This window comes from Carcharhinus amblyrhynchos, chromosome 17 (assembly GCF_965287045.1).
Source record: "Carcharhinus amblyrhynchos chromosome 17, sCarAmb.v2.hapA, whole genome shotgun sequence".
Taxonomy (NCBI): Eukaryota; Metazoa; Chordata; class Chondrichthyes; order Carcharhiniformes; family Carcharhinidae; genus Carcharhinus; species Carcharhinus amblyrhynchos.
Window position 1 is genome coordinate 49,811,643 of NC_137340.1, and position 22,248 is coordinate 49,833,890.

General features: G+C 45.9%; 1 protein-coding gene across 1 annotated transcript in view; it reads left to right on the forward strand.

The window, feature by feature from the left end:
* The window catches only part of loxl4 (lysyl oxidase-like 4), a 145,427-nt gene extending 131,133 nt beyond the window's left edge, over nt 1-14,294 (forward strand). The window contains exons 12-14 of the mRNA XM_080205325.1: nt 5,823-5,959; nt 9,398-9,509; nt 14,155-14,294. Of these exons, the coding sequence (XP_080061451.1) occupies nt 5,823-5,959; nt 9,398-9,509; nt 14,155-14,225 (320 nt within the window). The 3' untranslated portion in view covers nt 14,226-14,294. The remainder of the gene's footprint in view (nt 1-5,822; nt 5,960-9,397; nt 9,510-14,154) is intronic.
* Nucleotides 14,295-22,248: the final 7,954 nt, after the last annotated feature.

Sequence of the window (22,248 nt, forward strand, 5' to 3'; positions counted from 1 at the left end):
GTGAAATGTGCCCAGTGCTATGTTGGAATTTGGACTATTAGCTCCATCAGTCCAGCATCTCTGAGTTACCAGCCCATTAATATAACCATTATGTTACTATCCCCGTTGTTATACTACCACTCATTGATATATTTGCTTTGTCCAAAACCTGGTTGGAGTTCAAATAGACAGCCCCACATCCCCAGTTATAATAGACAATCCTTATGTAAACCTGTCACAGACAGTTATAATAGACAGTCCCTATGTAAACCTGTCAGAGACAGTTATAATAGACAGTCCCTATGTAAACCTGTCAGAGACAGTTATAATAGACAGTCCCTATGTAAACCTGTCACAGACAGTTATAATAGACAGTCCCTATGTAAACCTGTCAGAGACAGTTATAATAGACAGTCCCTATGTAAACCTGTCAGAGACAGTTATAATAGACAGTCCCTATGTAAATCTGTCAGAGACAGTTATAATAGACAGTCCCTATGTAAACCTGTCACAGACAGTTATAATAGACAGTCCCTATGTAAACCTGTCAGAGACAGTTATAATAGACAGTCCCTATGTAAACCTGTCACAGACAGTTATAATAGACAGTCCCTAAGTAAACCTGTCACAGACAGTTATAATAGACAGTCCCTATGTAAACCTGTCACAGTTATAATAGACAGTCCCTATGTAAACCTGTCACAGACAGTTATAATAGACAGTCCCTAAGTAAACCTGTCACAGACAGTTATAATAGACAGTCCCTATGTAAACCTGTCACAGACAGTTACAATAGAGAATGTCTATGTAAACCTATCACACCAGAGTTGCCAGAGTCACTGGGCTAGTAATCCAGAGATTACTTTGGACCTGGGGACCTGGGTTCGATTCCCACCATGGCAGAAATCTGAATTCAATAAAAATCTGGAATTAAAAGTCTAATGCTGACCATGAAACCATTGTCAATTATTGTAAAAACTCACCTGGTTCACTAATGTCGTAGAAACCCTACAGTACAGAAAGAGGCCATTCAGCCCATCAAGCCTGCCCTGACCACAATCCCACCCAGGCCCTAACACATATCTTTACATAATTACCCACTAATCCCTCTAACCTACGCTTCTCAGGACACAAAAGTAAATTTTAGCATGACCAATCAACCTAACCTGCACATCTTTGGACTGTGGGAGGAAACTGGAGCACCCAGAGGAAACCCATGCAGACACGAGGAGAATGTGCAAACTCCACACAGACAAGCTGGGTGTCGAACCCAGGTCCCTGGAGCTGTGAAACAGCAGTGCTAACCACTGTGCTACCGTGCCACCCTTTAGGGTGACACAATAGCACAGTGTCCTTTAGGGAAGGAAATCTGCTGTCCTTACCAGGTCTGGCCTACGTCTGATTCCAGGGCACAGCAATGTGGTTGACTCTTAAATGTCCCTCTGAAAGGCCAGTCCAGCCAGTGACACCCATGGCCCACAAAAGAAGCAGAACAGGAGAAGCTGAACCAGGTCAAAAAACGCTTCCTTCAAATGATTTAGTCCCTGGAAAAATCCAACATTAGAACAACCTGAACTGTTTGCAACTATAGCAACCGTCTACTGTTTGGGGATTATACATTACGCTGTTCCTGAAACAGATTGAAAGTCCATCTGTGCTTTGATCCAAAGGTGAGGGAAGTGGGGATTGTGTGAGAAACTGGGAGCCATCAGTCTAAATTTGATGACAGCATTTGGAAGTATGCAGAGGATCAGAGTGTGCTGCCTGTCCTGGGAAAGTGATTCAGTGTGTGGAGCCAGATTCCTGCTGGGATTAAGAAATGCAGTCAATCCCACTAATTATTCCAAAATGTAATCATTGCCAAAGTAGCACAGGGCTTCCCGAAACCTCCGGAAAGTTTTAATCTTCTTTAACTGCACCCGGTCGAAGTCAGTCAAAACCATTTTGTCTCAACCTCACATATGGTAATATAGGAAGAGGACTCTCACTGACACATAAGAACATAAGAACTAGGAGCAGGAGTAGGCCATCTAGCCCTTCGAGCCTGCCCCGCCATTCAATAAGATCATGGCTGATCTGTTGTGGCTCAGTTCCACTTTCCCGCCCTCTCCCCATAACCCTTAATCCCCTACATGATAACATATCTTCTCAGACATCAGAAACAAGCGCACGATGGCACAGTCGTTAGCCCTGCTGTCTCACAGCACCGGGGACCCGGGCTCAATTCCCATTTGGGTCACTGTCAGTGTGGAGTTTGCACATTCTCCCTGTGTCTGTGTGGGTTTCCTCCAGGTGCCCCAGTTTCCTCCCATAGATGTGTAGGTTAGGTGGATTGGCCATGCTAAATTTTCCATTAGTGTACCCGAAAAGGCGCTGGAGTGTGGCAACTCGGGGATTTTCATTGCAGTGTTAATGTAAGCCTACTTGTGACACTAATAAATACATTTTAAAACGTTTCTGAGGAAGAAAATCCCTAGGACATCCCAAAGCCTATTACAGCCGGTGAGCTACTTTTGAGTTGCGGTCGTGGTTACAATATAGGAGAGGCCAGTTTACGTACACCAAGCTGTCATCAATAGCAATGATCACAGCTAGCTAACCTGTTTTTAACCGTATATTGGGGGTGGCCCTTGGCAGTGCAGCACTTCCTCACTACTGCACAGGAGTGACAGCCTACTCAAAGCTTTGGTGTAGGATTTGAACCCAAAACCTTCAGTCATTGGGATGAGAATGCTTTCCGTCTGAGCCCAGCTGAGACAAGAATTAAGATCATAAGACCATAAGACATAGGAGCAGAATTAGGCCATCAAGCCTGCTCCGCCATTCATTTTCTTTACTCAGAGGGTAGTAATCTTTACTCAGAGGGTAGTAAGGGCGTGGAATGCCCTGCCTGCAGCAGTTGTCGACTCGCCAACTTTAAGGGCGTTCAAATTGTCAGTGGATAGGCATATGGATAACATTGGAATAGTTTAGGTTAGAGGGTCATTAGATTCATTCCACTGGTCGGCGCGACATCGAGGGCCGAAGGGTCTGTACTGCGCTGGAATGTTTTATGTTCAATCATGACTGATAATTTTCTCATCCCCATTCTCCTGCCTTTTCCCCATAACCCCTGATCCCCTTATTAATCAAGAACCTATCTATCTCTGTCTTAAAGACACTCAATGACCTGGACTCCACAGCCTTCTGTGGCAAAGAGTTCCACAGATTCCCCACTCTCTGGCTGAAGAAATTCCTCCTCATCTCTGTTTTAAAGGATTGTCCCTTTAGCCTGAGGTTGTGCCCTCTGGTTCGAGTTTTTCCCACTAGTGGGAACATCCTCTCCATGTCCACTCTATCCAGGCCTCCTGTAAGTTTCAATAAGATCCCTCCTCATCCTTCTAAACTCCAATGAGTACAGACCCAGAGTCCTCAACCGTTCCTCATACGACAAGCTCTTCATTCCAGGGATCATTCTTGTGAACCCTTTAATTAAGGTGTAAGGAAAGAGCTGGCACAGGTACGATGGGCTGTATGGCCTCCTTTATAAAATTCTGTGGCTGAGATTTTGAGGGAGGCGAGTAAGATTTTGGAAGTGGCAAGGCAAGGAGGATTCATTGCCCAGACGACTAATCACTGTGCCCAGATCTCGGAACACGACAAATTAAGATTTTGTGGAAAGGCAAATTGTGCGGAGGTTGGTGAGAGTCTACAGAAGGATCTAGATAGGCTGGGCGAATGGGCCAGAAAATGGCAAATGGAATTTAATGTTGGCAAGTGTGAGGTGGTCCACTTTGGTAGGAAGAATGGTAGGAAGGACTATTACTTACGGGGAGAAAAACTGCAGCAGGCGACGGTGCAGAGGGACCTCGGGGTCCTTGTGCATGAGTCGCAAAAACCCAGCCTGCAGGTGCAGCAGGTGGTCAGGAAGGCGAATGGGATGCTGGCCTTCATAGCAAGGGGGATTGAATATAAAAGTAGGGAGGTCTTGCTGCAGCTGTATAGGGCATTGGTGAGGCCGCAGCTGGAGTACTGTGTGCAGTTTTGGTCGCCGCACTTACGCAAGGATATTTTGGCCTTGGAGGGAGTGCAGAGGAGGTTTACTAGGCTGATGCCGGAGTTGAGGGGGTTGAGCTATGAGGAGAGGCTGAATAAACTAGACTTGTACTCGTTAGAGTTTAGAAGAATGAGGGGAGATCGCATTGAGACGTATAAGATGATGAATGGGATGGATAGGATAGAGGTGGAGAGGCTCTTCCCGCTCAGAAAGGATAGTAGGGCTAGGGGGCACAGCCTCAAGATAAAGGGGGGGCGGTTTAGAACGGAGTTGAGGAGGAACTTCTTCACTCAAAGGGTGGTGAATCTCTGGAATTCTCTGCCCGTTGAAGTGGTGGAGGCTGCCTCGCTAAATATTTTTAAGACGCGGGTTGATGGGTTTTTGATAAGAGAGGGGATTAAGGGTTATGGGGAGAGGGCGGGAATGTGGAACTGAGCCACGACAGATCAGCCATGATCTTATTGGATGGCGGGGCAGGCTCGAAGGGCTAGATGGCCTACTCCTGCTCCTATTTCTTATGTTCTTATGTTCTTATGAGGGTAAGGTGTGTGGTTCCTTCAGCCGACACTGTGAGACACATCACTCTGAAAGGGAACTGATGCAGTCCATGTGAGTGAGCTTGAAATATAATTTGACGCCATTTGGAAAGAATGTGGGCTGTGGTGAGAAAATACTTTGTCTGGGAAAGAATGAGGTTGGCTCAACTAATAACACTTTACACATAATGGCCAGGATTCTCCAACCTCGCCCACAGCTGGGATTCCCCGGTAAGATGGGTATAGAGGGATATGGGCCAAACACGGGCAATTGGGACCACCCAGAGAACTGGGTGGCATGTCCAGGTTGGGCTAAAGGGCCTGTTTCCATGCTGTAAACCTCTATACCTCCATAACTCTGGTCCCACTGCAGTGAATGGAGCTTTGAGCATCAAGTTCTCCTTTCTCACTGGCAGCGGTAGTGGAACCGTACAACCATAAAAAGATTACAGCGCAGAATGAGGCCATTTGGCCCATCTTGTCCAAGGACACCCACATACCCTTTCAAATCCCACCTTCCTACACCCGGCCCCTAGCCCTGTAGTTTACAGCACTTACGGTGCAGATCCAGGCACCTTTTAAAAGAGTTTAGTGTCTCTGCCTCCATCAGCAACCCGGGTAGTGAATTCCAGACACCCAGCAACCTCTGCGTTAAAGATATTCTTTCTCATGTCCCCTCTGCCACTTATTTGAATCCATGTCCCTGGTCCTAGAATTCAATGGGAGCAACTATATCCTGTTCATGCTATCTCGTCCCCTGGTAATTTTGTACACCTCTGTCAAATCATCTCTCAGCCTTCTTTGTTCCAAGGAAAATAATCCCAATCTATCCAATCTCTCCTCATAGCTACACTTTTCTATCCCTGGCAACATTCTTGTAAACCTCCTCTGCACCTTCTCCAGAGCAGTTACATCCTTCCTGTAAAATGGTGACCAGACATACACGCAATGCTCCAGTTGTTTGGTACAATATTATATCCTTACTTTTATAATCTATACCTGGGCCAACGAAGGAGATCATTCCACATGCCTTGTCCACCTGAGCGAGTGAGACCGGAGAATTCAGGCCAATATTCCCCAGGTCCCGGCGTGCGCTGGATGGGAAGTGTGTGGCGTATTTGATTATTTGTGTCAATCCCAACATTCCGTGGTACCGTTTTGACCGCACAGGTTGGTTGCCAGATGGAGAGAGATGCCATGGAATGAGTTGTCCTGCTTTTCTGGTCTGTGCGATTGTCCAATTCACCCCTTTTCCTCTCTCTTTCTACTAGGCATTCAAAAACGATACGCGTGTGCAAACTTTGGAGACCAAGGTATCACAGTGGGTTGCTTCGACATGTACCGTCATGACATTGACTGTCAATGGATAGATATCACTGATGTTAAACCAGGAAACTATGTCTTTCAGGTATGGAAATGATGTCAATCTCTTGCTTTGTACCCGCTAGACTAATGTACCCATGTGGTAATGATTTGTACATCTCTCTATGTTAATAAGAATATGTAGACATTAAAACTTGGAGGTAGACCATAAGGTGGCACAGTGGTTAGTACTGCTGCCTCACAGCACCAGAGACTGGGTTCGATTCCTGGCTCGGGTCACTGTCTGTGCGGAGTTTGCATGTTCTCCCCATGTCTCCATGGGTTTCCTCCAGATGCTCTGGTTTTCTCAGTCCGAAAGACATGCTGCTTAGTTAGGTGTATTGGCCGTGCTAAATTCTCCCTCAGTGTCCTGAGGTTAGTGGGGTAAATACATGGGGCTGCAGGGTGTGGCCTGGGTAAGATTCTTTGTTGGAGAGTCTGTGCAGACTCGATGGGCCGAATGGCCTCCTTCTACACTGCAGGCATTCTAATCTGAACTGAGAGGTTAGAAGTATGAGGAAAGAATGGATAAATTGGACGCTCTTTTCTTCAAAGAAGGGATGGCCAAGGGGGTCTTAATCGAGGCTTTTTTGTAATAATGAATTTCCAGAAACATCACTAGTGAATAACAAAGGATTTATTTACAAGGATCTTCAAAATCAGCAGCCTCTTTGCAGCTCAATCTGAAATACCTCTGGCTAAGAGAACTCCTTCCCCTGAGGGGATTCCCTACTCTTGAGTTCTGAATGGACACCCAGGCCAGGTAACCCTGACTCTGCCATATTGTCTCTAAAGGAGCAGTCACCACGAACCATGAAATGTTTGATAGGGTGGAAATGGACAAAATTGTTTCCATAGGGAAAAGAGCCAAAGCCAGGAGTTACGAAGAGAAATCTGACCTCCCCTCTTTACTCAGAGTGGTGAGAATGTGGAAAGCGTTATCACTTACAGTAGTTGAGATGAATAAACTAAGTACATTGGGTAAATGCATAAAGGAGAAAGAAACAAAAAAATAAGCAGATAGGGTGAGGTGAAGTAAGGTTGGAGGATGCCCATGTGGAGTATCAGCGTCAGTGCAGACCAGTGGCCTGTTTCTGCAATGCCATTCTGTGTAATGAAAGATTTTGTGTTCAATGTGTTACATAGAAACAGAAAAGATAGGAGCAGGAGGAGGCCATTCTGCCCTTTGAGCCTACTCCACCATTCATCACAATCATGGCTGATCATCCAACTCAGTAGCCTAATCCTGTTTTCTCCCCATAACCTTTGATCCCATTCGCCCCAAGTGCTATATCCAGCCGCCTCTTGAATACATTCAATGTTTTGGCATGTGTCAGGAAATAGCCGATGAAGGTTGGAGTGAGGGAGAAGCAGGATTTCATGCAGAATGGGACACAGACGCCAGGAAATGTCTAGCGTTTACATAGGATGCAGCGGAGAGCATTGGAAATAGAGGCCGGAACATTCTAGCTGTTCACGCCAGTGGGATCCTCAGGTCCCACTAACCCCAGCTCCCATCGGCATGGGGGTGGATTCAATGGGAAATCCCACTGACGGCGGCAGGATCAGCAGATCCCACTACCGGCCAATGACACACCATCTCCCATCACCAAGAAGCACGCCACGGGAAGGCCGGAGAATCCCATCCAGAGACTGGAGCTAACATTGAGGGACAGAGTGAAGATAGAGATGGGGGTGGGGGGGGAAGATTGTTCACCAGATTGATTCCGGGGATGAAATGGTTGACGTACGAGGAGAGATTAAACAGTTTGGACTCATACTCGTGGAGTTTAGAAGGATGAGAGGGGATCTGATCGAGGTATATAAAATTTTAAAAGGGTTGAGAAAGTAAATGTAGATCAAATGTTTCCTCTTGTGAGGTAATCTCAAACTAGAGGTCGCAGGTACAGGCTGAGAGGTGGTAGATTTAAAACTGAGATGAGGAGAAACTACTTCTCACAGAGGGTGATGAATTTGTGGAACTCGCTGCCCCACAGTGCGGTGAAGTCTGAATCATTGAATGGTTTCGAGAAGGAGATGGATATATTTCTAATTTTAAAAAAAGGGACAAGGGGAACAGGTGGGGAGGTGGATTTGAGACCGGAGATATCAGCAATGATCTGATTGAATGGTGGAGCAGGCTCAAAGGGCTGGATTTGCCAACTTATCTTCCTAGTTCCTATGTTTCTATGAAGGGAGAGACACAGAGAATAATCTGGGGCAGTACAGATTTGATTTAATTTGATTTATTATTGTCACATGTATTAGTATTCAGTGAAAAGTATTGTTTCTTGCGCACCATACAGACAAAGCATCCCATTCTTGGAGAAGGATAGGAGAGAGTGCAGAATGTAGTGTTAGAGTCTTAGATCCCAACACTGCAGAAAGAGGCCCTTCGGCCCATCGAGTCTGCACCAACCACAATCCCACCCAGGCCCTACATATTTTACCCACTATTCCCTCTAACCTATGCGTCTCAGGACACTAAGAGGCAATTTTTTTTAGCCTGGCCAATCAACCTAACCCGCACATCTTTGGACTATGGGAGGAAACTGGAGCACTCGGAGGAAACCCACGCAGACACAAGGAGAATGTGCAAACTCCACACAGACAGTGACCCAAGCAAGGAATCGAACCCAGGTCCCTTGAGCTGTGAAGCAGCAGTGCTAACCACTGTGCTACTGTGCCACCCAGTCATAGCTAGGATGTAGAAAAAGACCAAATCAATGCGAGGTGAGTCCATTAAATGCTTGATGGCAGCAGGGAAGAGTTGTAGCTGACATGCCAAATTTCCTTAATCTCCTGAGAAAGTAAAGGTGTTGGTGGACTTTCTTAACTATAGTGTCCACATGGAGGGACCAGGACAGGTAGTTGATGATCTGGACACCTAAAAACCTGAAGCTCTCGACCATTTCTACTTCGTCCCCATCGATGTAGACAGGGGCATGTTCTCCTCTACGCTTCCTGAAGTTGATGACTATCTCCTTCATTTAGTTGACATTGAGGGACAGATTATGGTCGCCGCACCAGTTCACCAGATTCTCGATCTCATTCCTGTACTCTGTCTCGTCATTGTTTGAGATTCGACCCACTACAGTGGTGTCATCAGCAAACTTGAAAACCGAGTTGGAGGGGAATTTAGCCATACAGTCAAAGGTGTATCAGGGGTATAGTAAGGGGCTGAGGACACAGCCTTGTGGAGCAACGGTGTTGAGGATGATAGTGGAGGAGGTGTCATTACTTATCCTTACTGACAGATGGTAGGATATTGCCTCTTGCTGTGTAATACAATGGAATATCTCATATCCTGCACTGCTCTAGCTATTGGCCTTTTTTCAGATGGAGAGGGTGCTGTTGATACTCTGCTGTGAATATTTCTGAAGTGGATGTGCTTACTGTCTCTCCCCTTGAAGGTATATGCACTAGCTGATGTTTTCCTTCTCCTTGGAAAAGTCCTGAAATGTTGCCTCTCTTCCTTGCTCAGGTCCACATCAATCCCAATGCGGAAGTTGCGGAGTCAGATTTCTCCAACAATGTTGTGAAGTGTCGCTGTAAATATGATGGCTACCGGATCTGGATGCATGGTTGCCACACAGGTAGGTCACCCACGTTGGAGACTGAGGCCGGAATTGTACTGGCAACCCCCGTCCGAAGCTCGTAACGTTGTGCCCGAGGCCAGCAGAGAATGCTGCTCTCGGGGCTGGTGTGTAGGTAGAATCAGGGCCTGAATCTCAAACCGTTGCTGCCGTTACTGAGAGTGTCCCCACACGGCAAATTCAGTTTAATACATTCCGAATTTCTCAATCCAGACTGGAATAGCTAAAAAACTGTCTCGAAATCCAGTCGCACCTGGAAGCCTTCTTCATAAAAGTAAAACATGCAGAATAATTTCACTAAATCAATGTCCTTTTGAGAATAAGATTGACATAGAATATCAAATAATGTGGAGATGCCGACATTGGACTGGGGTAAGTAAGTCTCACAACACCAGGTTAAAATCCAACAGGTTTATTTAACAGCTCAAGCTTTCGGAGCACTTCTCCTTGAAGGACTGACAGTACGAAAGCTTTTACTGCTGTATAAACCTGTTGGACTTGAACCTGATGTTGTGAGACTTCTTACTGTAGAATATCAAACACAGAAACAAGGCCATTCAGCCCATTACCCCCCTTCCTGGTGTTTATTCTCCTCGCGAGTCTCCAGTCCTTCTGCTTTATCTTATCCATTCAGCGGATCTCCAGGATGTGAGCCTCACTGGTTGGGCCAGCGCTCATTCCTCATCACTAATTCCCTTTGAAAAGGCGGAGGTGAGCTGTCACCTAACAATCCATGTGGGGTAGATACACCATCGTGTTGTTAGGGAGGGAGTTCCAGGGTTTTGACCCAGTGACAGTGAAGGAATGGCCTATACATTTCCAAGTCAGGATGGTGAGTGGCTTGAAGGGGAACTTGCAGTCAGCCTTGCCCTTCAGGAGAAGGGCAAATCATCCCCCCCGATCACCCGCCGCCCCCTCCCAGTTTCTAGGCCGATGTTTATGCCTTGATCAACACCGCTACAAAATAGATGATCTCATCATGTCTTGTGGGATCTTCCTGTGTACACATCAGCGGTCACATTTCTTACATTAAAGCATCAAAAATAAAACCCATTGGGTATATCCCAAAAATACCCCAACTACAAAAACTTGTTACCGAAGCCCAGTCCAACACTCAAACCAGCCTCCCATCCATTGACTCTGTCTACACTTCCTGCTGCCTTGGAAAAGCAGCCAGCATAATTAAGGACCCCACGCACCCCGGACATTCTCTCTTCCACCTTCTTCCGTGGGGAAAAAGATACAAAAATCTGAGGTCACATATCAACCGACTCAAGAACAGCTTCTTCCCTGCTGCTGTCAGACAGTTGAATGAGCCTATTGCATTAAATTGATCTTTCTTTACACCCTAGCTATGACTGTAACACTACTCTCTGCACTCTCTCATCTCCTTCTCTGTGAACGGTGTGCTTTGTCTGTGTAGTGCATAAGAAACAATACTTTTCGCTATATGCTAATACATGTGGCAATAATAAATCAAATCATTGGCTGGAAAACACTCCTGAGATTGTGAAGGGCGCTACATGAATGCAAGCTGTTGTTTTTATGCTGGGGTTTAGCAGCAGCGCGTTGGTAGCTGGCTGTTAAACACAGCCATGTTTGTTATCTCATGGATCAGAGCAAACCTATTTAATATTAATCAGGCAGCATTCAGCGATTTACTGTGACTTCAGTCAGAGTGAGATTTACTCAGGTCAGTTCCAGATATCTAATACTAGGCTGGCTTATTGGAAATGATTATCTTCAGTTTCTCTGTGAGAGCTCAGGTCACAGCGTCAAGCTGTGATGCTGTAATTGAAAGATGGTAGGCTTGATAATCTGGAAGGATGACATCTAATAGCCTGAAGGGCCTTATTCGTGTGAACATCCCCGGACTGGCAAGTATTGCAACGCTACCTTTCTTCCTGTCTGTGGACAGGATGAATGCTGAGTCGCAGCCTCCCCAGTACTGAGTCCATACACACTGCGGACAAACTCAACAGGGTCTTTAGACACTGGCTGTGATGCTGTACGTCGCAGGAGGTTGTGTGTTCGAATCCTGCCCCAGAAATGTGAGCAATTCAGAGGACTCAACATTAAGAAGGGGATAAAATAATCTTAAAAAAACAATTGCAGTGTAAAGTTACAAAGCACAGGCCCAAATCCATCTCCTTGCTTGCTCCAAAAACCAATTCAAATTCACATTGAATCCAATTCATGGTCCCCTCCTCACAAGAAAAGACAAGCAAGATCCAAACTGACAAGTTAAGGCATTGCACCTCACTTGGACTTGATCTGACACTTTTTTAATTTGATTTGATTTATTATTGTCACATGTATTAGTATATAAAAAAAAAGTATGGTTTCTTGTGCGCTATCCAGACAAAGCATACCGTACATAGCGAAGGAAAGGAGAGAGTGCAGAATGTAGTGTTACAGTCATAACTAGGGTGTAGAGAAAGATCAACTTAATGCAAAGTAGGTCCATTCAAAAGCCTGACAGCAGCAGGGAAGAAGCTGCTCTTGAGTCGGTCGGTACATGACCTCAGACTTTTGTATGTTTTTCCCGACGGAAGAAGGTGGAAGAGAAAATGTCTGGGGTGCGTGGGGTCCTTGATTATGCTGGCTGCTTTGCCGAGGCAGTAGGAAGTGTAGACAGGGTCAATGGATGGGAGGCTGGTTTGCGTGATGGACTTTTTCATTTCATGTAAGCAGCATTTATTGCCCATTCCTCATTACTCTTGAACTGAATGGCTCTAAGGCAGAAGATTCCATCCAAGTGCTTGAAGGCCAAAATCATAAGGTGGTCAAACAGATTGAGGGTTGGCACAGTGGTTAGCACTGCTGCCTCACAGCTCCAGGGAGCTGGGTTCAATTCCCAGCTTGGGTTACTGTCTGTGTGGAATTTGCACATTCTCCCCATTTCTGCGTGGGTTTGCTCCGGTTTCCTCCCACACTCCAAAGATGTGTGGGTCAGGTGCATTGGCCATGCTAAATTGCCCCTTGGTGTCCTGAGGTGCACAGGTTGGAGGGATTAACGGGGTGAATATGAGGGGCTGCGGGAATAAGGTCTGGGCGGGATTGTGGTCAGTGCTGACTGGATGGGCTGAATGGCCTCCTTCTACACTGTAGGGATTCTATGAACCCGTAAATCATTCCAACACACACCAATGGCAGGCTGTAAGAGAGGGAGAGATTCCTGGTTGGCCATGAGAAGGGAAGAAAGTTGGAGCCTTGACCATTATAGCTCCAGAGCTCCACATGCCTGTAAAAGCAAGTGTTAGAAATCTCAACACCAGCTTAAAGCCCAACAGGTTTATTTGGTAGCAAATAGCAGCGCTTCATGGTCAGGTAAGCGGGAGTTCCTGATGAAGGAGTAGTGCTCTGAAAGCTAGTGGCTTTTGCTACCAAATAAACCTGTTGGACTTTAACCTGGTGTTGTGAGACTTCTTACTGTGCCCACCCTGGCGAACGCCATCTCCACATCAAAGCAAGATGGCAACTCTGAGTGAACAAACGCAAAACAAAAGTCTTTTCAGAGACAGAAACTGCTGGAAAATCTTGGCAGGTCTGACAGCATCTGTGGAGAGAGAATAGAACCAATGTTTCGCGATGACTTTTGTCAGAGCAGAGAGTTTGCAGCATTTTCTGTTTTTGTTTCCGATTGCAGCATCTGCAATATTTTGCTTTTATATAAAAAATGTCTCCATCCCAGTCTGGCTATTGTCAGTTGACCCCAAACTCAATAGCTATTTGGAAACATAGGGGGCGATTCTCCCAAATTGGCAGGAAAACTATTCTAAATTCTGTCAGTCCAGCTTCTCACCTGAATCTCTGTGTTCTATGCACGAAAGAGATCCAATCATGAATATGCTGGTGGGTGGGAGATTTGATCGGGACCCGATAGTTACCTAAAATGCATATTTATCAGAGAAATCATAGAACCCTACAGTGTAGAAAGAGGCCCTTCGGCCCATCGAGTCTTCACCGACCACAATCCCACCCAGGCCCTACCCCCATATCCCTACATATTACACCCACTAATCCCTCTAACCTACACATCCCTGGACACTAAGGGGCAATTTCTTAGCATGGCCAATCAACCTAACCCGCACATTTTTGGACTGTGGGAGGAAATCGGAGCACCCGGAGGAAACCCACGCAGACACGAGGAGAATGTGCAAACTCCACACAGACAGTGACCCGAGGCCAGGAATCGAACCCAGGACCCTGGAGCTGTGAAGCAGCAGTGCTGACCACTGTTGTTACCGTATTTAAACATATTTAAAACATATTAAAAACAGATTCAAATGGCCTACCTGCCTTACCACCCAGCGTGGTCTGACTGGCGACTGTTCGCCGGCTCTGGGAGATGCATGTGCATTCCCTGCGCAGGTGCAAATCCCAGAACAAGGCCGGCAACATGCGTCTCCCGCCTTGATCCGCCAGGAAAGTTGCGGGGCTGTAGAAACATAGAAGATAGGAGCATTCGAGCCTGCTCTGCCATTCATTATGATCATGGCTGATTGTCCAACTCAATAGCCCAACCCTGCTTTCTCCCCAGCAGCTTTGAGCCCATTCATGGTGGGGAGAGTTCTCTGATTACTGCTATCCTTTGTGTAAAGCACTCCTTCCTGACTGTCCGCCCATTCTCTTTACCTTTCAGGTGATGCCTTCAGCTCTGCAATTGAAGATCAATTTGAACATCAGCCGTTCTTGTCCAATGACTTGTCTTAACAGGAGAGATATCAGTGAGAATACCAGGCATTACCTCGGAGCTCCTCCTCTGGATGTGTACCCTCACCCCCCACCCCCCCCATCACATTCCGGCTGCCGTTTGGACTATCCCGTGATTCAGTGTTTGCGAATCAACAACTGAATTGGACTCTGGTGGGGTGGGGTGGGGTGGGGAGAGGCAAACAGTCCGATCATGCACTAGAAACTTGTGGTCATGTCCCGATACAAATGGTGCAAGTCTTTGGGGGTGATTTTGACTTTTAGCGCCAGGCAAAAAAAAACAGTGGTAGCAAATCAAATACCTGTTTCCTCTCTTCACACCCCCCCAAATCGGGGCAAGTTTTTTTGCCTGGCAATAAATGTTAATAGCAACCCCCACCCCCCAACAATACCCCCTCCCCCCCATTCTCCGTGTGTGGTCTTATTTTCTTTCATTTTTAAAATGTTATTCAGATCAGATCTCATAACCTTGCACATTGAAATACTTGAGGATATTTTTGGAAAGATCTATATAAATATATAATATTAAACAAAAGGGAATGTACATTGTGTTCAATTATAATCTGAATTCTATTCAGCTTTTATCTCTTTTTGCTGTATCCGGTGCTGTGTTACAGTCTATCGGAGAGGTAACTCTTAAATATTGCCTGGTTAACTACAACAGAAATCTCTTTACAATAATCTGAGGTCCCTATCTGCTTCCAGAAGATGACCAGCATCCCCATAAAAAAGCCTTAATGACTATTGTCTAGTTCATTATGAAGTGCTTCGAAAGGTTAGTCATGGCATGAATCAGTTCCAGCCTCCCAGATTGCCTGAATCCACCACAGTTTGCCTACCACCACAAGAGGTCCACAGCAGACGCCATCTCCCTGGCCCTGCACTCAACCCTGGAACACCTGGATAACAAGGACACCTATATCAAACTCCTATTCATCAACTGCAGTTCAGCCTTCAACACTATTATTCCTTCAAAATTCATCTCCAAACTCCATGGTCTGGGCCTCGGCTCTGTGACTGGATCCTGAACTTCCTATCTCATGGACCACAATCAATAAAGACAGGCAACAACATCTCCTCAACACCGGTACCCCACAAGGCTGTGTTGTCAGCCCCCTACGAAACACCTTATACACCTATGACGGTGTGGCCAAATTCCCTTCCAATTCGATTTTCAAATTTACTGATGACACCGTAGTGGGTCGGATCTCAAGCACTGACAAGACAGGGTACAGGAGTGAGATCGAGAATCTGGTGAACTGGTGCGGCAACAAAAATCTCTCCCTCAATGTCAACAAAATGAAGGAGATAGTCATCAACATCAGGGAGTAGAGTGGAGGACATGTCCCGTCTACATTACTGGGGATGAAGTAAAAATGGTCAAAAGCTTCAAGTCTTTAGGTGTCCAGATCACCAACAGCCTGTTCTGGTCCCCCCGTGCCAACACTATAGTTAAGATAGCCCACCAATGCCTCTACTTTCTCAGAATACTAAGGAAATTTGGCATGTTCATTACATCTCTCACCAACTTTTACAGGTGCACCATAGAAAGCATTTTTTCTGATTGTATCACAGCTTGGTATGGTTCCTGCTCTGCCCAATACTGCAAGGAACTCCCTCACATTAAGTTGATCTTGATTTGATTTGATTTATTATTGTCACGTGTATTATTGTCACGTATGAGTATACAGTGAAAAGTATTGTTTCTTGCGTGCTATATAGACAAAGCATACTGTACATAGGGAAGGAAAGGAGAGAGTGCAGAATGTGGTGTTATAGTCATAGCTAGGGTGTAGAGAAAGATCAACTTAATGTGAGGTAGGTCTATTCAAAAGTCTGATGGCAACAGGGAAGAAGCTGTTCTTGAATCGGTTGGTGTGTAATCTCAGACTTTTGTATCTTTATCCTGATGGAAGAAGGTGGAAGAGAGAATGTCTGGGGTGTGTGGGGCCCTTAATTATGCTGGTTGCTTTTCTGAGGTAGCGGGAAGTGTAGACAGAGTCAATGGATGGGAGGTTGGTTTGAGTGATGGATTGGGTTACATTCTTTGTAGTTTCTTGCGGTCTTGGACAGAGCAGGAGCCCATACCAAGCTGTGATACAACCAGAAAGAATGCTTTCTGTTGTGCATCTGTACAAGTTGGTGAGGGTTGTAGCGGACATGCCAAATTTCCTTAGTCTAAATTTCCTAAGTCAAATTTCTAAATTTCCTCGATTTTCTGAGAAACAAAACAAACTTTTAAATTGAATTGGAGGGGAATTTGGCCACACAGTCAGAGGTGTATAAGAAGTATAGTAGGGGGCTGAGTACACAGCCTTGTGGGGTGTTGGGAATGATCATGGAGGAAGTGTTGTTACCTACCCTCGTTGACTGCAGTCTGTGGGTTAGGACGTCTAGGACCTAGTTGCAGAGGGAGGAACCAAGTACCAAGCAGCAAAGTTTGGAGATGAGTTTTGTAGGAATAATGGTGTTGAAGGCTGAGCTGTAGTCAATAAATTGGAGTCTGACATCAGTGTCCTTGTTATCTAGAGGTTCCAGGGTTGAGTGCAGGGCCAAGGTGATGGCAATAGCTGAACTGTAGTGGATCCAGGCAGTCTGGCAGGCAGGAATTGATTCATGCCATGACTAACCTTTCGAAGCACTTCATAATGATGGATGTCAGAGCTACTGGACGATAGTCATTAAGGCACGCTCCCTGGCTTTTCTTTGGTACCAGGATGATGGTCATCTTCTTGAAGCAGATAGGGACCTCAGATTTGTGTAAAGAGAGGTTGAAGATGTCTGTGAATATCCCCGCCAGCTGGTCCACACAGGATCTGAGTGCTCGTCCGAGTACCCCATCCGGGCCAGTTGCTTGCTGTGGGTTGATTTTTGAGAAGGTCTCTCTACATCCTAATGTGGCCTCAGACTTTTGTATCTTTTTCTTGACGGAAGAAGGTAGAAAAGAGAATGTCCGTGATGTGTGGGGTCCTTAATTATGCTGGCTGTTTTGCCAAGGCAGCGGGAAGTGTAGACAGAGTCAATGGATGGGAGGCTGTTTTATGTGATGGATTGGGCTTCGTTTACAACCCTTTATAGTTCCCTGTGATCTTGGGCAGAGCAGGAACCATACCAAACTGTGATATGACCAGAAAGAATGCTTTCTATGGTGCATCTGTAAAAATTGATGAGAGTCGTACCAGAGATGCTTTCTCATCTGTAGTGTTGGCGTGGGGGGACCAGGACAGGTTGTTGGTGATCGGGACGCCTAAAAACTTGAAGCTCTCGACCCTACAGTGCAGGAGGAGGCATCTGGCCCATTGAGACTGCACTGACTCTCCAATAGAACATCCCACCCAGGCCCACCAGCCCCACGGCCCTTTCCTGCCCTAGTCACAGTACTAATTATATTATTCCCTGGATGTCCGAGGGGAATGGTTAGCTCTGCCAGACAGATGTGATTTCCAGCATCCACAGTGTTTTGCTTTTCTGACGCTGCTGGCTCGGTGCTTGTTATAATTCAGGTCAGAAATTCCAAGGTGTTTTATGATGCCTGCCCGGATCCTAAGTTTTGCGCTTTGAATTTAGCTAGGGTGAGCATGAGGTGCTTCATTTCAGGAATAATTCAAATGACCCACTAGGGAGCTTTTTTATCAAACTAAGTTTATTTACGAATACAGTTAACATGTATAGAAAGAAAATTGGTAACAACTTACACCAATTACACACAAAAATGCCATGCTATTGCACAAACCTTAATGAATATAGGAAATGTTCCAAATAAACAAACTTCCCAGGAACAAAATCCTTGCCACAGGTTCAGCACAGAATACAAATGCTCACGTGATGCTGGAACTTAGCCTTTTGGTTGAATGTTGCAATTCTCTTGATGCACAAACAGACAAGCTTGGAGTCAGAACAGCTTCCCAAAAACACCAGGGAGAGAGAGAAAGGCTCTCGGTACTAACTAGCAACTCAGCAACAGAAACATTTTCACTCCAGGAAGGTAAGAAGCCTTGCTTCCAGCTAGCCAGCAGAGCTGCCAACACTGGGGCGAGAGAGAGAAACACAGCTTTTCAATCTAATGTCCAAACCTCTTCTAAACTAAAACTGGAAGTAAGTGCCTGAATTCTTCTGGGAAGAAACCACCTGACTTTGACTTGTCAATCAGAGTCATAAGAGATCCCAGAAAGTATCTGAGGCCTGGAGTAAAAATAAACAAGACCCAGTTAAATAAATCTTTGAAGCAGAAATAAAAAGACCTCTAAGCAAACAAGCCGGCAACAATGAAAAAAACCTGAAACTGTCATAGCTGCAGAGTAAGAAGTCTCACAACACCAGGTTAAAATCCAACAGGTTTATTTGGTAGCACACATTTTCAGAATGTCGCTCCTTCTTCAGCTCACTCACCTGAGGAAGGAACGACACGCTGAAAACTTGTGCTACCAAATAAACCTGTTGGACTTTAACTTGGTGTTGTGAGACTTCTTACTGTGCCCCCACCCCAGTCCAACGCTGGCATCGCCACATCATAGCTGCAGAGAACATGACTTAAAAAAAAACGCTTCTTAAAGGTACACTAACATCACAGCGAAGCACAGCAACACCAGCAGCATGCACCTGATTCCCATTCTGGCTGGGGAGGGACCTGCCTCCTCTCCCCCTGTCCCCGGAAGGCAGTGCCATACGACAACTGACAAAGAACTGTCAAGAAAACAGCCCAGGCTGACAATGAGGCCAGAACTGTCTTTGGGCAGAGCAGTTGTACTGCATGTGCTAACTGCTCTGATATCCCACCTCCACTTTGACCTGATTTAATCAATGGACAGTGTTCGACAGACACTTTTCAGAAGGAATTAGGAGAGACTTACAAAATGTGCCTGAGCATTGCTGTTCTTGAATTCAACACACATTCATGAAGTGCAGACTATCGAGAAACCACTAAATTGAAAGCAAAATACTGCGGATGCTGGCAACGTGAAATACAAACAGAAATTGCTGGATAATCTCAGCCCCTGTGGGGAGACGAATGGAATTAATGTTTTGCCTTCAATATGACTCTTCTCCAGAGCTTTGTTGAAGATTCACACAGCCTTGAAACATTAACTGTGCTCCGCTCTCCGTAGATTGATGCCAGACCTGCTGAGATCATCCAGCATTCGCTGATTTTATTTTAATCACAATAGTTTCCACCTAAAGAAACAGCGCGCCTTAAGCCGGCACTTTGGAAACTGGTGTGAATGCAAATGAAAAATCTTCATCGTCATGAAGTCAAAGAGGCTGTCAGTTTTAAACAAGTACAGAAAATGCTGCAAAATCTCAGCAGGTGTTTGATTTGATTTATTATTGTCACATGTACTGGAATTGTTTCTTGCGTGCTATACAGGCAAAGCATACCGTTCATAGAGAAGGAAACAAGAGAGTGCAGAATGTAGTGTTACAGTCATAGCTAGGGCGCAGAGAAAGATCAACTTAATGCTGGCCAGCAGAATTGCCAATGCTAAGGAGAGAGAGAGAAAGGCATAGCTTTTCAGTCTGATGTCCAAACTCCTTCTAAACTAAAACTGAAAGTAAATTCTGTGGAGGAACCACCTGACTTTGACTTGTCAAGCAATCTTCCTCCTTCCTCATTCAAAAGTCTGATGGCAGCAGGGAAGAAGCTGTTTTTGAGTCGGTTGGTACATGACCTCAGACTTTTGTATCTTTTTCCTGACGGAAGAAGGTGGAAGAGAGAATGTCTGGGTTGTGTGGGGTCCTTAATTATGCTGGCTGCTTTTCCAAGGCAGCAGGAAGTGTAGACAGAATCAATGGATGGGAGGCTGGTTTGTGTGATGGATTGGGCTACATTCACAACCTTTTATAATTTCCTGCGGTCTTGGGCAGAACAGGAGCCATACCTAGCTGTGATACAACCAGAAAGAATGCTTTCTATGGGTGCAACTGTAAAAGTTGGTGAAAGTCGTAGCTGACATGCCAAATTTCCTTAGTCTCCTGACAAAGTGGAGGTGTTAGTGGGCTTTCTTAACTATAGTGTCAACATGGAGGGACCAGGACAGGTTGTTGGTGATCTGGACACCCAAGAACTTGAAGCCTTCTACCATTTCTACTTTGTCCCCATTGATGTAGACAGGGGCATGTTCTCCTTTACGCTTCCTGAAGTCAATGAGTATCTTCCTCACTACAGGGCTGATGGCATCTGTGGAGAGAGAGAGTAGAGCCAATGTTTCTATAGTGTTCAATTCTGGTCGTCACACTCGCTGAGGGATGTGGAGGCTTTGGAGAGGGTACAGAAAAGATTTACCAGGACGTTGCCCTGGTATGAAGGGCATTAGTTATGAGGAGAGGTTAGGGAAATTTGGTTTGTTCTCACTGGGATGACGGAGGTTGAGAGGCGACCTGATGGAAATCTACAAGATTATGAGAGGCATGGACAGAGTGGGTGGTCAGAAACTGTTTCCCAGGGTGGAAAAGTCAATTACTAGGGGGGCACAGGTCTAAAGTGCAAGGGGCAAGGTTTAAAAGAGATGTACGAGGCAAGATTTTTACACAGAGGATGTGGGCGCTTGGAAATACTTCAATAATGACTTTTAAGGGGTGTCTTGATACATGAACAGGATGGATAGAGGGATATGGTCCCCGGAAGGGGGTTTTAGTTTGGACCAAGCCGCCATGGTCAGTGCAAGCTTGGAGGGCATTCCTGTGCTGTAATTTTCATTGTTCTTTGTTTCGAGTCTGGATGACCCTTTGTCTGCATTAAACGTGAATAAATGAAGTAGTGTGGATTGTAGTGAAGGGGTTAACGCAGTCGTAACAAATTACTCTCAGTGCTACTTTAACAAGAATTTCATAACAGCCCCGTGAAGAGCAGTATGTTGGGGTAGATTTACATCTTTGCAGTCTGGGAGCTAACTAAGCAGAATGGGATACACTCCTGTTATATAATCACCCTCTCCTTCAACATTCATCCCACTGGCATGGATTCTATAGGAGCCAGATGATAAGAACATAAGAAATAGGAGCAGGAGTAGGCCATCTAGCCCTTCGAGCCTGCCCCGCCATTCAATAAGATCATGGCTGATCTGTCGTGGCTCAGTTCCACATTCCCGCCCTCTCCCCGTAACCCTTAATCCCCTCGCTTATCAAAAACCCATCAACCCGCGTCTTTAAAATATTTAGCGAGGCAGCCTCCACCACTTCAACGGGCAGAGAATTCCAGAGATTCACCACCCTTTGAGTGAAGGAGTTCCTCCTCAACTCCGTTCTAAACCGCCCCCCCTTTATCTTGAGGCTGTGCCCTCTAGTCCTACTGTCCTTTCTGAGCGGGAAGAGCCTCTCCACCTCTATCCTATCCATCCCATTCATCATCTTATATGTATCAATGAGATCTCCCCTCATTCTTCTAAACTCTAACGAGTACAAGCCTAGTTTATTCAGCCTCTCCTCATAGCTCAACCCCCTCAACTCCGGTATCAGCCTAGTAAACCTCCTCTGCACTCCCTCCAAGGCCAAAATATCCTTGCACAGGTGCGGCGCCCAAAACTGCACACAGTACTCCAGCTGCGGCCTCACCAATGCCCTATACAGCTGCAGCAAGACCTCCCTACTTTTATATTCAATCCCCCTCGCTATGAAGGCCAGCATCCCATTCGCCTTCCTGACCACCTGCTGCACCTGCAGGCTGGGTTTTTGCGACTCATGCACAAGGACCCCCGAGGTCCCTCTGCACCTTCCCCAGGCCCCGAAGGTGAAACAAATCTTTCATAAGTTGCCAACCATATCCAAATCTGTTTTGGGCTTCCCCCAGGTCTTGCCTGCCTGCCAGTGGTGTGGGCATCTGGCCATTGGCTCCATGTTGGCACAGTATCGGGCAATTCTGACACCACAAATGCCGGATGGACAAAGAAGGAGAGGGGGTAAGTGAACCTGGATCCGTACTGTTCTTGTGGAGCCGAGAGGAATGCATCCCTTTCTCTCGTCAGCTGCACAAGCCCCTGAAAACTCTACTCTGGGTCCCCCAGCACCTCCTGACCTTGAACTATCAAAG